General features: G+C 46.0%; 1 protein-coding gene across 1 annotated transcript in view; it reads right to left on the reverse strand.

The window, feature by feature from the left end:
• Positions 1–8,610: 8,610 nt before the first annotated feature.
• LOC130392708 (meprin A subunit beta-like) overlaps positions 8,611–15,645 on the reverse strand; it is a 9,252-nt gene continuing 2,217 nt past the window's right edge. The window contains exons 7-15 of the mRNA XM_056603213.1: positions 15,419–15,597; positions 14,822–15,040; positions 13,904–14,050; positions 13,045–13,260; positions 12,584–12,840; positions 11,905–12,109; positions 10,736–10,909; positions 10,183–10,431; positions 8,611–8,946 (exon numbers count right to left, since the gene is read on the reverse strand). Of these exons, the coding sequence (XP_056459188.1) occupies positions 8,945–8,946; positions 10,183–10,431; positions 10,736–10,909; positions 11,905–12,109; positions 12,584–12,840; positions 13,045–13,260; positions 13,904–14,050; positions 14,822–15,040; positions 15,419–15,597 (1,648 nt within the window). The 3' untranslated portion in view covers positions 8,611–8,944. The remainder of the gene's footprint in view (positions 8,947–10,182; positions 10,432–10,735; positions 10,910–11,904; positions 12,110–12,583; positions 12,841–13,044; positions 13,261–13,903; positions 14,051–14,821; positions 15,041–15,418; positions 15,598–15,645) is intronic.

The following is a 15,645-nucleotide window of genomic DNA, read 5'->3' on the forward strand; positions in this document are numbered from 1 at the left end:
GTGCATTCAGGATTAGGACTGATATATGTCGGTTTAAGCCTAATCAATTGTGTTTTAATGTCTTGCTATAGCATTCATCTAATTGCAGTCTATTTTTTTCGGAGGCTACTCTGCTGTTGTCCTTGATGGGGATTTATTTTAACCCTTTTTAACACAATTTTCCTGCGACATTCCTGCGTCTCCCCCTCCTACGGAGCCCATTTCAGCACCGTGTCAGTAGACAGTTACAATCCTACGACGTCGTGAGTGCAGCGAATGCGCGTTCACGTTAAGAGGAGTTTCGGGAAACGCTCCAAAGAAATTGACGATGGATCGCAAGATCCATCGTGAGAATGATCGTACGAGCGTGGATCCATCGTTATCGGGAAACGGGGCCCAGCCCTATGTACAGTGCATCGTCGCAATACGTCATCTGCCCCAGCAGAGTTGGCCTCATTGAGGTTTAACCATGGACCTATTAAAGAAAGGACAGTGGATAAAAGAATGGCGCCCATTCATTCCTATGAAAACTGCTCAATGGCGCAGGGCAACATCAAGGAGAGGTTTGCTTCCGCATCATGGGAGCCTAGCCACGCCCTAGTCACTAGTGCATGACGTGCCGGATGCAGAACAATACCTAGTTGTCTAGCATTGTTAGCATTGTAGCATCATAAGTGCGAGGTCTGTCTACACATCCCTCGGTGACTTTAAGTGATAAAAAGTCAACACAGTGCCTAAAACCCATCAACGTCATTCAAGTTAAGTAAAAGGAAAAATCTCGAACACGAGAAGTTAACTGAGCTCTCGCGGATGCCGGGCCCAACATTTGTTACGCTACGACTCCTTTCAGCTGCCCACCCCTCCTTCTCCTGCACAAAAAAGAAAATTTTGAAAAGAGAAAACTTACATTTTACATTGTATTAGTACATGGTATAAAGATAATTATGAGCCTTTGATTAGTTGTCCAGAATTTTTTTGCGGAGACAAATTCCTGTTCCCCACTTGTATTGGAGTGAGCGGCGATATCTACTTCTGGGCCCCTTGAATCGAGGGACCCGTCCCCGCTTAAACAGCTGCAATACCAGGCTTGGCCGCTGAGCACTGGTGGATTGCGGAAGTATGCAAAGCTCCCGGGGGCCTGCACGCAGGGCCATATACATCCTATAGAGTGGCGAAGTCATGCCCCTTCCGGTAGAGCCCATGGGACCTATGAGATCGAAAAATATGTAGGGTTTCAATGGAGAGAAAGTAATTATCTTCTGGTCCCAGACTTTATTTGCCCCGGATTACACATGTTGTTTGTGGATTTAAATGATAATTTTATGTCAAGAATTTGACCGTTGTGCAATTATTCAGTTAAAGGCTGTAGAGAAAAGACAACTTGGCGCCCAGTTATCTAGGTGTTCTTATCCGATCTCGCTTGTCCGTTCATGTACCGATTTGGGTCCGAAGTAGATCGGGTAAAGGTGTTTACATGCATTTTAAAAGTCTGGTTAAGTCTTATTCGTTTCTTTATCCGATAATGACTCTGCATGTAAACGCACGCACTGACTAAGAACCGGGCCTCCTTTCATTCGCTGTGCGGGAGAGGGAAAGGGGCTAGATAGCCCTTCCGGCCCAAAAATCAACAACTTTACCCTGATGTGATAAGGATTGCAATTATGCAGAGGACCAGAAATTTGTTTGCCATTCAAATCCTAATGTCAAGAAAGGTACATTCCACACGATGCGTCTGATGTGAATGAAGACATTGCCCTGTTGTGCCCCATGTCTCGCCGGCTGGGGACTCACATGTACAGTATTTGTCGAGCTTGGCGGCAAAGTGGCACGGCATCTGCCCGCAAAAAATGCATATATTTACCAATGTATAAAGAGGAAATTATGGTTTGTGACACACACAGACTGTCAGAGTTGGGGATTGAGCCCGGATCTGCAAATCCACAGTTCTATTCTAAACCCAACAAAAAGGGAAGGGTATAGACTCAAGTGCAGAGAGGGTTAACTGAAGTGTTATTTATTATAACAAAGTCTTTGGGCAAAAACACAGAAGATCACAAAATTCCAAAGCGTGGGCAAAAAGTCCAACAGAGATGGCATAAACTCAAAAACAGGTAAATCTTTGTCAAAAAAGCCAAAAGTTCAAAACATCATACCAAAGGGGCAAATCCAAGTTGGTAGTCCAGAGAGCAGGCAAGCGGTCAAAACACAGAATCAATAATAATGTCCTATACAAGACTTGGCTTGGGTCAGAGTGCAAACGTGGCACACCAAAGGCTAAGCACTGAACACAGGCAAAAGCAGGGCTTAAATACATTGCTTAATTGGTCATGTGACAGGAGCAACAAAACACAGGTGACAGGAGTAATTGGTAATGCAAGGAAACAGAAAATACTTAAATAACACATGCACGGCCACTAGATGCCGCCAAAGTCCAAAGTGCAAAAAAAACATAATTCAAAACCATGTCAGGACTCACCGGTCCGGGTGAGCAGCATGAAAGTCCTTACAGAGGTCTGTATCGAGAACGTCCCGTGCTGGAACCCAGGTACGTTCCTCTGGCCCGTATCCCTCCCAGTCAAACAAGTACTGCAACCCGCCACGAACCTGACGGGAATCCACAACAGCGGATGGTGAAGGCTGGTTGGCCTCCAATAACATTGGGGGGAGGGGGTGTTTCAGGGGCAGGGGCCAGAGGGGAAGTGAATACAGGGCGTAATAGGGACACATGGAAGGTGGGGTTTTAAGGGAGCGAGGTAACTGGAGGCGGTAACACACAGGATTAATACTTCGGACCACCTTGAAGGGGCCCACATAGCGAGGGGCCAGCTTGCGGGATTCCACCCGCAGTGGGAGGTCCTTGGTCGACAGCCAAACCCTTTGACCAGGGCGGAAGCTGGGGGCTGGCCTCCGAAGCCGGTTAGCTTGGCGCTGGTTTCTTTTGGAGGTCCGCAGGAGAGCCCGTCGGACCTGTTTCCAGGTTATTTTACACCGTCTCATGAACTGTAGCGCCGATGGGACACTCACATCCCTCTCCTCCTCAGGAAACAAAGGTGGCTGAAATCCAAACTGGCACTGGAATGGAGGCATGCCAGTAGATATGGAGTGGAGTGTGTTGTGGCGTACTCAGCCCACCGCAGCCGAGAACTCCAGGATGATGGGTTGTCAGCCACTAGACTCCTCAGGGATGCCTCCAGCTCCTGGTTGACCCTCTCAGTTTGCCCATTGGATTGGGGATAGAACCCGGATGTGAGGCTGGCCGTGGCTCCAATGAGTTTACAGAAGGCACGCCACACCCGGGAGGAGAACTGAGGACCCCTGTCGGACACAATGTCCTGGGGAAGCCCATAGACTCGGAAAACATGTTTAAATATTAGTTTAGCAGTTTGAAGAGCAGAGGGTAACTTTGGCAAGGCAATAAAGCGACAGTACTTGGAGAACCTGTCTACCACTACTAAAATAACTGTGTTACCTTCAGAGGAGGGAAGGCCAGTAATGAAGTCCACTGACAGGTGTGACCAAGGACGACCAGGAACAGGGGGTGGAGAAGACCTAGAGGACGTTGATGCTGTGTCTTACTACGAACACAGAAAGTGCATGCTGCCACAAACGACTTGAAATCCTTCTCCATCTCCGCCACCAGAAACGTCTTTTCAAAAACTCCAGAGTCCTTTGATTGCCAGCCAGGATGTACTGCCAGGCATAATGCCATCTTGACAGCCAATAGCTCTCTGTCCCCAACATCATATCGGGCCTCAGTGGGAGATAGGCGATGAGAGTAGAATGCACAAGGATGCAACTTCCCATCGGAGATACGCTGTGAACGAACTGCACCAACCCCCACATTGGATGCATCCACCTCTACAACAAAAGGCAGAGAGGGATCTGGCAGTGCAAGGATAGGTGCAGACGAAAAACGCTCCTTGAGTAGTCTGAACGCCCCTTCAGCCTGAGTCCATATCAACGCCCTTAGTGAGGGCAGTGATTGGTGCAGCCTCAGGGCCAAAGTTCCTGATGAATTTCCTGTAGAAATTGGCAAATCCCAAGAACCGCTGCACCTCATTGACAGACCTAGGGGATGCCCAGTCCCTTATAGTCTGAGTCTTCACCGGATCCATTTGAACACGACCCTCCTTCAAGATGAACCCTAGAAAAGTCACCTCAGACACATGGAATTCACATTTCTCCGGCATAACAAACAGGTGGTTCTTCAGCAGCCTCAGTAAAACTTGCCGGACATGGTGACGGTGATCTGAAAGGGACTTAGAAAAAATCCAAATATCGTCAAGGTAAACAAAAGCAAAGTGGTTAATCATATCTCAGAGAGCATAATTTATAAGGGCTTGGAACACTGCAGGTGCATTAGTAAGACCAAAGGGCATAACTTGATACTCGTAGTGCCCTGTTGGAGTGTTGAAAGCGGTCTTCCATTCATCGCACCTGCGGACGCGAATGAGATGGTACGCATTTCTCAAGTCGAGTTTGGTGAAGACCTTGGCACCCTGGAGCAAATCAAAGGCAGTAGACATTAGTGGCAGGGGATAGCGATTACGGATGGTGATCATCCTTCTTGCCCACAAAGAGGAATCCAGCCCCGGCTGGAGAGGTGGAGGGTCGAATAAATCCAGTAGCCAGGGCTTCTTTAATGTATTTGTCCATGACCTCACGTTCTGGCAAAAACAGGGAGAAGATACGCCCACGGGAAGGACTGGTACCAGGCAAAACTCAATGCTACAGTCATAGGACCTGTGAGGGGGCAACGCAGATGCTCTCGCCTTACTAAGGACTTCTTTCAGGTCCAAATATTCAACAGGAACTTGAGATAGCTCCAAGGTATCAACAGGTTCCACTAGTGGTCGGGCAGACCTTGGCAGGAGACAAGTGGCATGAAAAGTGGGTCCCCACTCAAGAACAGTTCCAGTGGCCCAATCAATACAGGGATTGTGCCGGTTTAACCAGGGAAAACCAAGAACCACAGGGAACCCGGGTGAGTCAATCAGGTAGAGGGTAATTTCCTCCCGGTGAATGTCTGACTGGAGTCTCAGGGGGGCAGTGGCAGCAGTCATTCTTCCTTTACCTAGGGAGCCACCATCAAGAGCAGAGATAATGAAGGGAGGATTAACTGCAATCTGAGGCACCTGTAGACGTCGGGCTACACTAATGTCCATAAAATTACCGCCAACGCCGGAGTCGATGAAGGCCTGAAAAGTGTGTCGCTGCTCTCCCCATGATAGACATACAGGTAAGAATACTCCTGCACCTGGGGAGGCGGGAGAGAATGTTAACCCAGTCACGATTCTCTCTAATCTTGACAGGGCTGACCATTTCCCGGGAAGTCAGGACAAGAGGCTCGGAGGTGGCCTGCCTTAGCACAGTAATAGCATAGCCCCTCCCTTCTACGGCGATCCTTTTCAGCTTTAGGGAGATGGGTTCCTCCGATTTGCATGGGCTCAGGATCACTGCACGATGTGGGAGCAGGACCCCAGGATGGAGCTGGAACATCAGCCGACCTTCGGGCGTGAGGTTGGGTATGGTGGAGCTCATGCAGGCATTTGTCTAGCTGAATAGCCAGGGAGACAAATGTCTTAAAGTCATTGGGTGTCTCCACGGTAGCCAATCCATCCTTCAGGGCATCAGACAATCCGTCGTAGAAGATTGAGACTAGGGCCTGCTCGTCCCACCCACTATCAGCTGCCAGGGTTCTGAAAGTAATTGCATAGTTAGCAGCACTGTCTAGTCCTTTTCGTAGTTTAAGGAGTTCTTTGGCTGCCTCCTGGCCCACTGCTGATTGGTCGAAGACACGCAACATTTCTTCTTTGAAATTTGTATAATTAGAGCAGATAGCGCCCCGTTGACCACAGAGAGCAGTCGCCCAGGCCAGAGCCTTGTCAGTTACTAGGGTGATTAACTAAGCTTGAGGGCTGTAGCTCAAATGCCAAATCACATTGTGTCAAAAAGCCTCTGCACCCACCTGGATTTCCATTATATCTCTGCGGCGCAGGAAGTCTTGGTTCATGACTAGGTGATGCAGGAGATGGTGCCGGAGTCGGGTGGAGAGCCGGTGCTGGAGATGGTAGATTCCCGATTCTCCGCACTTCTGCCAGTATATATTGTAGAGCTTGGTCATGTGGCTGGACACGTTGCTGCAGATTGGCCAAGGCTTGGGCATGGGTGTCCATTGGAGCTCCGAAGCTGTTGATGGTAGCCATGAGGCGTTTGATATCCGATAAATCCTGGAGGGCAGTCTCTGCTGAGTCATCCATGTCTTAGTCTTTCTGTCAGAGTTGGGGATCAAGCCCGGATCTGCAAATCCACAGTTCTACTCTAAACCCAGTGACCAAAAGGGAAGGGTATATAGACTCAAGTGCAGAGAGGGTGTTGTTTATTTTAACAAAGTCTTTGGGCAAAAACACAGAAGATCACAAAATTCCAAAGAGAGGGCAAAATCCAAAAAGGGCAAAAAGTCCAACAGAGAAGGCAAAAGGTAAACTCAAAAACAGGTAAATCTTCGCAAAAAATACAAAAGTTTAAAACGTCATACCAGAGGGGCAAATCCAAGTGGGTAGTCCAAAGAACAGGCAAGCGGTCAAAACACAGAGAATCTATAATAATGTCCTATACAAGACTTAGCTTGGGTCAGAGTACAAACGTGGCACACCAAAGACTAAGCACTGACCATAGGCAAAAGCAGGGCTTAAATAAATGGCTTAATTGGTAATGTGACAGGAGCAACAAGACACAGGTGACAGGAGTAATTGGTAATGCAAGGAAACAGAAAATACTTAAATAACACATGCACGGCCACTAGATGCCGCCAAAGTCCAAAGTGCAAAAAAACATTATTCAAAACCATGACACAGACACAGACACACAGACAGACAGACAGACAGACAGACAGACAGACAGACAGACAGACAGACAGACAGACAGACAGACAGACAGACGTCACCTGCTCGATGACTTAGTAGGAGAACTGCAGGTGCTCGATAGATTTAGATTTACTGGACACTTGCTGGACACTGGCTGCGGCTGTACTGTTTGTCAGTGAGCGGTTTCCTGAATACGAAGATTTCCCCACAGCAGCCCTCCGAAAGGCAGTTGATGCCTATCCAATGTTGAGCAAACCACATCTGCAAACAGAGCTTTCTTTTATTTATGAAAACCCTGACTTCAGAGCATGCAGCAGCTCAATTGCATTGTTTCATATTTTTAGTCAGAACAACTTAATGGAGGGGTTTTCTGAAACGTGGAAATTACTTTGCATTCTTATCACTACGCCCATGACTGCAGCTGAGTCAGAGCGATGCTTTTCAACGCTCAAACTATTTAAGACATTCATAAGAAATACTATGGCCAAGGAAAGACTGAACGCATTGGCAATGCTGTCCATCGAAAATCGACTGACACAGGACATACCTGATTTCAACAGAGTTGTCATTGAGAAATGTGCACACGTGAAAGATCGTTGGGCCAAGTTCCTGAATAAATGAAGCTCTGATAGCTTGCTTGATGAATTCTCATAAGATATGTCCGTTTGTTAGATGGCAAGCTCGAGGCCAATTCTTACAAGTTCGCTGGGGAGGAGAATTGTATGATGCCCAACTTGGCTCGTTATAGTTTGGCCCAGAAAGCAGAATTTAACATTTACTCTTACTTTACATTTTATCGATACTCCCAATTTACATTGTTTACTTTTACTTCAAGTTTTGATGTATTTAATAGATGTTATGGTTTTATCTTACTTCAGCCAAACCCAATCTAAGACCCAAGCCTTTATCGGACACTTTTCAGAAGAAGGAGATGAGTCAGGACAGGTATGGAGCACCTCCCAAACTGTCAAAAACACTCTATTGTGTCACTATCCACACTTGGACACTATGCAATATGATGCCCTGTTTCTCTCAGAAACCAAGGCAAAGGGCACATGAATGTTCTCTATGCTTCACTAGCATGTATCCATGATCTTTATTTCATGGCACGTTCATGTACCCATATAGAACATTCGCTAATAAACGATGTTATACCAAATGGTCATTGCAGTAGTAGGTTGCAACAAGTAAACCAGTGCGTCCCATTATGATTGCAAAAAAACGTAAGCAGCCATTGGTTATATAAATTAAGCATACATAAAGTACATTCATGCATCTTATGCAGATAAAAAAAATGGAATGGGGGCATTGGTAGTGGATGAGGTGGGACTATTCCTCCCCATGTGAAGCACTTTCAGTGCTTTGAAGAGGGCTGTATAATTAAATGTTTTTTTAATTGCTCCATCGTGTCCTCCAGACTCAAGGTGTTCAAGGGGGCAAGACCAAGCGCTGCCAGTCAGTGGCGGTGGCCGAGCTGCTGGGCCTGGTCAACAAGGACCCCACTCCGGCCCAGGGCGAAGGCTTCCAGGAGGGGGAGGTGGAGCAGCTGCTGGGCCGCATGCAGGACGACAACCAGGTCATGGTGTCTGAGGGCGTGGTCTTCCTCATCTGATGGCAGACTCCTCTTCATTCTGCCTCACATCGCTAATCAAACTCTGACCCCCCCACCACCACCAAAAAATATATAATTCTTTGCTTGGTTTTTGATTAACAAAAATAAATTGTTTGAGCAGGGCGACTGGTGTGGTTTTGTTTTATTAAAACTTTTTTATTTATGCATTTTAATTGAGCGATTTCAGCATTGCAATAGCGTGGCACAAATATAATCCTGCCTTCTATTTTGACGTGGCGACTAGTGGAATGAAGGCAACACGAGTTATGTTATACTTTCATCTTTCAGGTGTTGCTTTAACAAAATCGTGTTGGGGTTAATGTATCGGGTGAAATTATTAACCAACAGCTTCAATGGACTTATTCACCCTGCTCTTATGGTGATTTGTAGACATTTTATTCTTTCATGCATAGTAATTCAGTGGGCAGTCTTGTGGGTGTCTCACGGCTGGTTGATCAAAGAGACGGGTGGTGAATCCTTCAGGCCTTCCTGTTATGACAGATGCAAAGCATTGTTAATCCTTCCAACATTAAAGAGCCAAGGGAGAGGGGTCAAATCATTAAATATGGCACATTGGATATACTTATGGTTTAACCATAATATGGATAATAATTATTATCCATCATGTTGTCATCACCGTTGTCTTGCCTTATGACTAATACACCTCTCCTCTTCCTCGTGGTTTGAATCATCATCATCATCATCATCATCACCCTCATCATGAACAGATCCTTTTTTTTTAATCTTTGTTGATCATCGTGGTGGTATTGTTAAATGTCTCAATCCCTAAATCTGCCGTGGACTCCTTATCGCTGTCATCTTCATCATTTGAATCTACCGTCTAATCTTCAACAAACCTTCATCATTGTGTTCAATGTCATTCAGTAGCATCATTTGGTTATCAGTCACAGAGTGAATGGTCCTATTCCACCGCCATCAACAAAACCAAACCCTTACCCATATCAGTGAAACCGGGGTAAAAGCCTGATCCTAATAACTCAAAGAGTTCCACAGTTGTAATTGGCTCAACCCTCTGTCAGGGTATTTTTATCCTTGTGTTTATTCATTAAAAACGGAACACTTTGGGTTACAGATTGACACGCGATAAGCAATGAATAATGACACCCACACACACATTTTTTATGAATGCAAAGCACTTCAGGGGATAGTGGTTGTCTTTGTTGTTCAATGCAAACCTCTCTTCCTGATTTTATAAAGCTGATTCGTGTCCCAGAGTTACAGTGCATCTTGTGTGCTTCCGTGACAACTGGCCGTCTGCCACACCTGTGATGGCTCTTCTCCTCTCCTTTCGCCTCCTAGCTCTGGAGCCCACATTATCTACACACCGCAGATATTTGCGCTATGACCCCCCCCTCCCCCCCCATTGTAATAGTGCCAAAACCTTTTTTTGTCCTTAACATTTTATTTCTGACATGAGGGCAAGACAAAGGAAAAGGGAAACCATGGCTACAGAGGCCAGTGGACGAGAGGAGAGAACCGGCACAAAATAAGATGTATAGTGGAAAGGGAGGGAGAAAGGGAGAGAGGGAGAGCGGGAGAGAGAGAGAGAGAGAGAGAGAGAGAGAGAGAGAGAGAGAGAGAGAGAGAGAGAGAGTACAAAAAGCGTAATATAATTACAAGGCATTAAGGAAGTGAAATAGTGTTCTTGCAGTGCTCCCTAGTGGGGGTTTCACATAACTGAAACGTCTCGGTGGTTAAACTCACACTGTTCCATAAATCCAGGCATAGCCTCTAGGATAGCCACTGTGTCAGTCTGCTGTGTCCTCTTTCTGCTCCGCACGTACATGCCGATAACCAAGGCAACCACCAGCAGCGACACTGACAGCGTGAGCCCCATCGCTAGGGTATTTTGGCCTTTGTTGGCCCCCAGGGGTACGTCTGGGGCCAGGGCCCTCTCCTTGGGGTGGAGTGCAGGGGGGGGCAGGGGCTGAGGGAGCAGCAACTGAGAAATATCTGTGAAGGAGGGACAACGGTTTACGGGTGCTGTTATGTTAGTCTCACAAATCAGGCTGGATAATACATTTAAAGCCTGAGAGACAAGCTCACATCTGGGTTAACGGGCCGTTTTGCGTTATATTTTCTTTCGATCAATCATTTTGCGTTTAGCAGACGGATGGCTTTCCCTTTTCTAACAAATTACAATCAAATTCTAGCTCTTAAAACTTACCTGCAGCATGAACAGCATACACTGAATTAAAAAATAACACAACATCCTAATAACTCTGTCACTATCACATTCCACAGTAATGTCCCCCACCTTGCAGACTCAGGAGGAAGTAGGCGTCGTCTCCTTTAATGTACTTCCTGCTGTGCAGTCGGCTGTGGGTGAGGAAGCTGCTCGTCCCAGTGCCAGGGCCGCGGTAGTAGCTCCCATCAGGGCCATTCACCAGGGACCCCACCTTACTGGGCCGGTCCCAGACGAACTCGAGACCTGTCAGAGGAAGGAAAGGAGACCTTATTTCCTTTCACTCTCCTTTATTCTCTTCTGCTCACTACAGGACTGCTGGCTTCCCAGAGCCCAATTGATTGGTTGTTTATAGGGCATTGTTTATTGCTTCTGGGTCAATGTAGATACCGTTATCTACCCCCTGCCCCCCTGTTTAACAGCAGGGCTCTGGGGAGGGCCAGGAAGATAATGGCGGACCCAGCACACCCAGGCCACGGTCTCTTCGCTCCGCTCCCTTCAGGCAGGAGGTTGCGGTCACTAAAGACTCTAAAAACTAGACATTCGCACAGCTTCTTCCCCACGGCCATCCGACTCCTAAATGCACTGCCCCCCCCCCCCCCCCCCCCCCCTGACCGGTCTCCCCACTCAGTGATCCAGTGATCTAATGGTCTGTTGTACCCAATCACGTGAGCTCTCTGCACTTTGGCACTCTATATTTATTATATTATTTATTTACATTTGCAATGTCTTGTCCTGTCTTGTCTGTCCTGTTGTAAACTCCACTGTACCAAAACAAATTCCAAACATGTTTACATGTCATGGCAAATAAAGTCTTCTGAATCTGAATCTTCTGAATCTGCACACTCTCTCCAGTTGTTGCATGCATATGCTTGCATGTGCAGACACTTGATTTTGTGCTCAAATTTAAAAAGTTTGCTTTGATTGTTTAGAGTCTGCTAAATGATTGAACCTAAGGGAAACTGAACAACCGCAATTGGATGAAAGGCATAGATGCACAAACATGACTGAACCTAAATGGAACCAAACTACTAGAATGGGTCAACAGACGCACATGCACGCACACAGACACAAACAAAGTAATTGTTGTATCCTAATAGCAATAGAAAATGATATGGATCTGTCCCTGAACTTTGATACACCAGGTTAGGATCCGTGACAAGAACGTTTTCCACAAAGCACTGCAAACATTGTTGACTTGTTCCAACAGCGGCCTCCCTGGGCGTGGCCGGCGGGCTTACCGTCCATCTTGTTTGGATCAGTGGTGACCATGCGCTGCATGTTCATCCGGGTCCTGACGTCCGACTGCTGGTCCATCAGAGACATGGTGGCCTGGTGCCAGGGACAAGGCCACTTCAGGCTGTCGTCGTTGGGGCCGGAGGTCAGGTACAGGTAGAGCGCCATGGTGTCAGGACGGGTGTCGATTCCATTGAGGTACGAACCTACCTGCACAGCAGGGCAACACGCAGGATGAAACTACCACCCTCCTTTGTGGAGAATTTCTGACATTTGACATGACAGAGACAGTGGAACTTTAAAACCTGGTTGTTAACGTAGATATTCTAATGAATTCACATGCTTTTGTTCATATTGTTATAATTCAGCGTCATGATTCATATTGTAGTGGCTGAGGCATTTAACAAGAAAGCAGTTGAGGCATACTTCTTTCCATCCATGGTCTAAATCTACCACTGTATTAATTGATAGCACTCCATTGCAGACAATAGGGTTAGTCTCTTCATAATTGACGGCAACAGTTGAGTTACTGTGTTATCGTGCCATACTGGCGATCATGAAGACTCAGAGAATAGTGTGAATATAAACAACAATAGAGGCATTCAAAGCCTGAATATGAATATTATTGTGCGATTCATTCACTGGGGAGTGGAATTCAAGAGCAAGGTGTTGGTTAGGACTCACCTGGAAAGAATAGCCAGTCGGTGACAGGAAAGAGGGACTGTACACCTTGGTGCCTACTGGCGTGGTTGCCAGGAGACTGGTGATGTTGCGTATTTTCCACACATGCTGGGGGCATTGGCCGGACCAGATGTTAACGTCATCGAGCGAGAGACCCCCCAACGTGGCAGACGCGTCTCCCTTCACCCCCTCGAACACCACTCTGGACTTTTTGGTGATGCTGAGAGTCACGTGATGCAGCTCCCATGATCCACTTGAACCTTTGATATATTTGAGAGATAAACGGACATGGTCAACATGAGCAATAATCAAAGAGATTTCTTTGTTCTTTTCACAAATAACACACAGATGGCAGCGAGATTCATTATTAATTAATTTATTATTATTTTAAAGAGCTCCTTCTAGGTTCCCAGTGCTCGCCATAGTAAGTGTGTGTGTGTGGGGGGGGGGGGGGGTGAACACACCTGTAATGGTCTCAAAAAGCGTCAAACGCCCTTCAGGGTTGAGTTCGTCATACTCCCGCACCCAAATTTTGAGGGAATCGCTAGCACCCCCGCTGCTGTAGAGGAAGAACTGTAGGCACTGGACCCCAGGTTTAGGATACAGGAACCGGCTCTCAAGGAATCCACTGTCCCCAGTGGACCCAGATGCAGTGCTGAAATGCATGAAGTAGCCCTTTCCTGTGGGCAACAGTGTCCATTACTGCACATCAAGCATATTAAGCCACAATACATTATGAAGTTTACAGTATTTCTCCCTGAATCTATGATCATTCAAATGTTCAATACATTCGGTGACAAGATGTCAGACATTTGTTTCCAAGATAATGTGTATCGCGATAAAGTTAAATTCAATAGTATTTTTTTGACTTATTGTACAGGTCGGACAGTATTGTAAACAGTATTGACCTGCTCTACTTCAAGTATTTGTAACTACAAACTGTTAGCTGTAGGTTGCTGGGGATTATCCTGTACTTTGTTCTCCCTTCGTGTTGGTAGCATATCACTTTCAAAACAACAACACTTAAATTAGGCCTATACGACCCAATACATTTATGGCTGGATAAGCTGATGAGCTGTGATTGGGATCTATTTTATAGAACTAAGTGGTTGTATAACTCAGAAATACAAAACTAGATATATTGTGCATTCCAGAATTGGCCAAACTATATGTATTTCATTTTACAATCAAATATCGAAAGAAGTAAATGAAACATTGTTAATCCCTATATTGAAGCAATTGTATACCTGAAAGTAAAACCAAAATAATGATTTGAATAACAGTGCAATGACCAACAAGTATAGGTATACAAGTTATCGCTACCTTTGCATTGTCCCAGTGAGGTGAAGTCTGTTTGAGGTCCTGCACTCACAGCCATACGCTGTTTCCACTTGTTGTTCGGACCCTGGATCATCCCACAGATGTTCAGCTCCTCAAAGTCGCAGCTCTCCACAAAGGTGGAAGAGGTGGCTGTGGAAGGGATTCGTGTGATGGGTTAGTAATGGCGGATGCTGTTCTGCTAAAATGACAGATAAGTGTCATATGCTAAAAACAGTCTGTCTCTAGAAAAAAAAGGGCAGCTTTTTATCTGAATCAGGGGGAACGCAATCATACAAAACACATTTGGTATGAACTTACCTTTGCCTTATTGCCTAGGAAGGTGTATTTATCAGTGAGGTACACAACTATTAAACATGAATGTAATAAAATAATAACAACAAAAATTTATAACTCAGTTGATAACAATTGAGAGTTAACAGCTGTAAATGCTGTTTGGAGTTTGACCATTTTAATATCAGCTTGGTTAAGCCTTTGTGATGCCAAACATCTCTCTGAGGAATTTATTTATTGTAATTGATAAAACATTAAGTGAAGATAGCAGATATTAGTATCATTTAGTACAGTAATGCATTCGGCTATCAGAACAACAAAAACATTTTATAGATATATAGTAGATATAAATTGGTACTCAGTCAGGTCAAGTCCTATCACTTGAGCCCATGCATAATTCAGCATGCAGACGCAGTCACCACTGTTTAATGGTTTCCAGTTGTTTCATTTACAGTATGTGTGTCAAAGCACCAGCAGCGGTCAGCAATGTGTTATCTCCATTAGCCCATTCTACCCTTGCCCTGGTATAAAACCAGCAGACCCATAAATAGCGTCAAGATGAGCGACACCTGTGTTTGTGTTCTGATGACGCCTCTGTTCATAGGGGTCTAGTGGTATAACTCAACCCACTGCAGTTGTAGAGGCGGTTCAGCTTGAGGAGGTCGCTGTCGCTGAACTCCATCCGTTGGCCGACCACGTCCATGAACTCTGGGATCTTGGTGACGATGGTCGGCGCCGAGGCGATGTTGAACGACGTCTTGCTGTAGTGCATCACCGAGCCGTAGTCATAGGGCACGCCCAGGGAGCTGGACACCTTGTCGTCGTACTTGTTGAAGTTGTGATCCTTGCCTGTGTTTCAACACATAGAGTTTGCATGTTGGGGATGGAGAAGTTAGAATATAATACAATATAATACAACAGAAAATGTCTTTATTTGCTCCAAGGGGGGATTTGCCCTTCACATGCAGAGGGGCGGCAAAACAGAAACTATTTTCTGAATAAAAGTTTTACTCCCATCATATATAAAACCTGAATATACACAATATACCTATCACCACGAGGTATCACAATGATGCACACATTTTTGAAATTGATATGTAAAAATATATTTAATATATAAATACTGTGTGTAAGTACTGACTATATAATGTATGGGTCAGGTTGTTAGAGAATTAGTTTGTAAGAGAGAAACATTGGCGCTCTTCACCACTGACAACGACACCATACCCGGCTCAATCTGATCCCACATGATGTTGACGTAGTCGTCGCGGTCCGCCCGGGACTGCTCGTGCCAGAAGCCCAGCGCGTGCAGGAACTCGTGCTCCACGGTGCCCAGGCGGTCGCAGTTACTGCCGATGGACAGCCTCTGCTTCCCCTCGCGCCGGTTCCCCACAGAGGAGAAGCAACTGCCCACAGACCACAGACAGAGAGGGAAAGTTTCTTCAAGCTGTCAA

This window comes from Gadus chalcogrammus, chromosome 12 (assembly GCF_026213295.1).
Source record: "Gadus chalcogrammus isolate NIFS_2021 chromosome 12, NIFS_Gcha_1.0, whole genome shotgun sequence".
NCBI lineage: Eukaryota > Metazoa > Chordata > Actinopteri > Gadiformes > Gadidae > Gadus > Gadus chalcogrammus.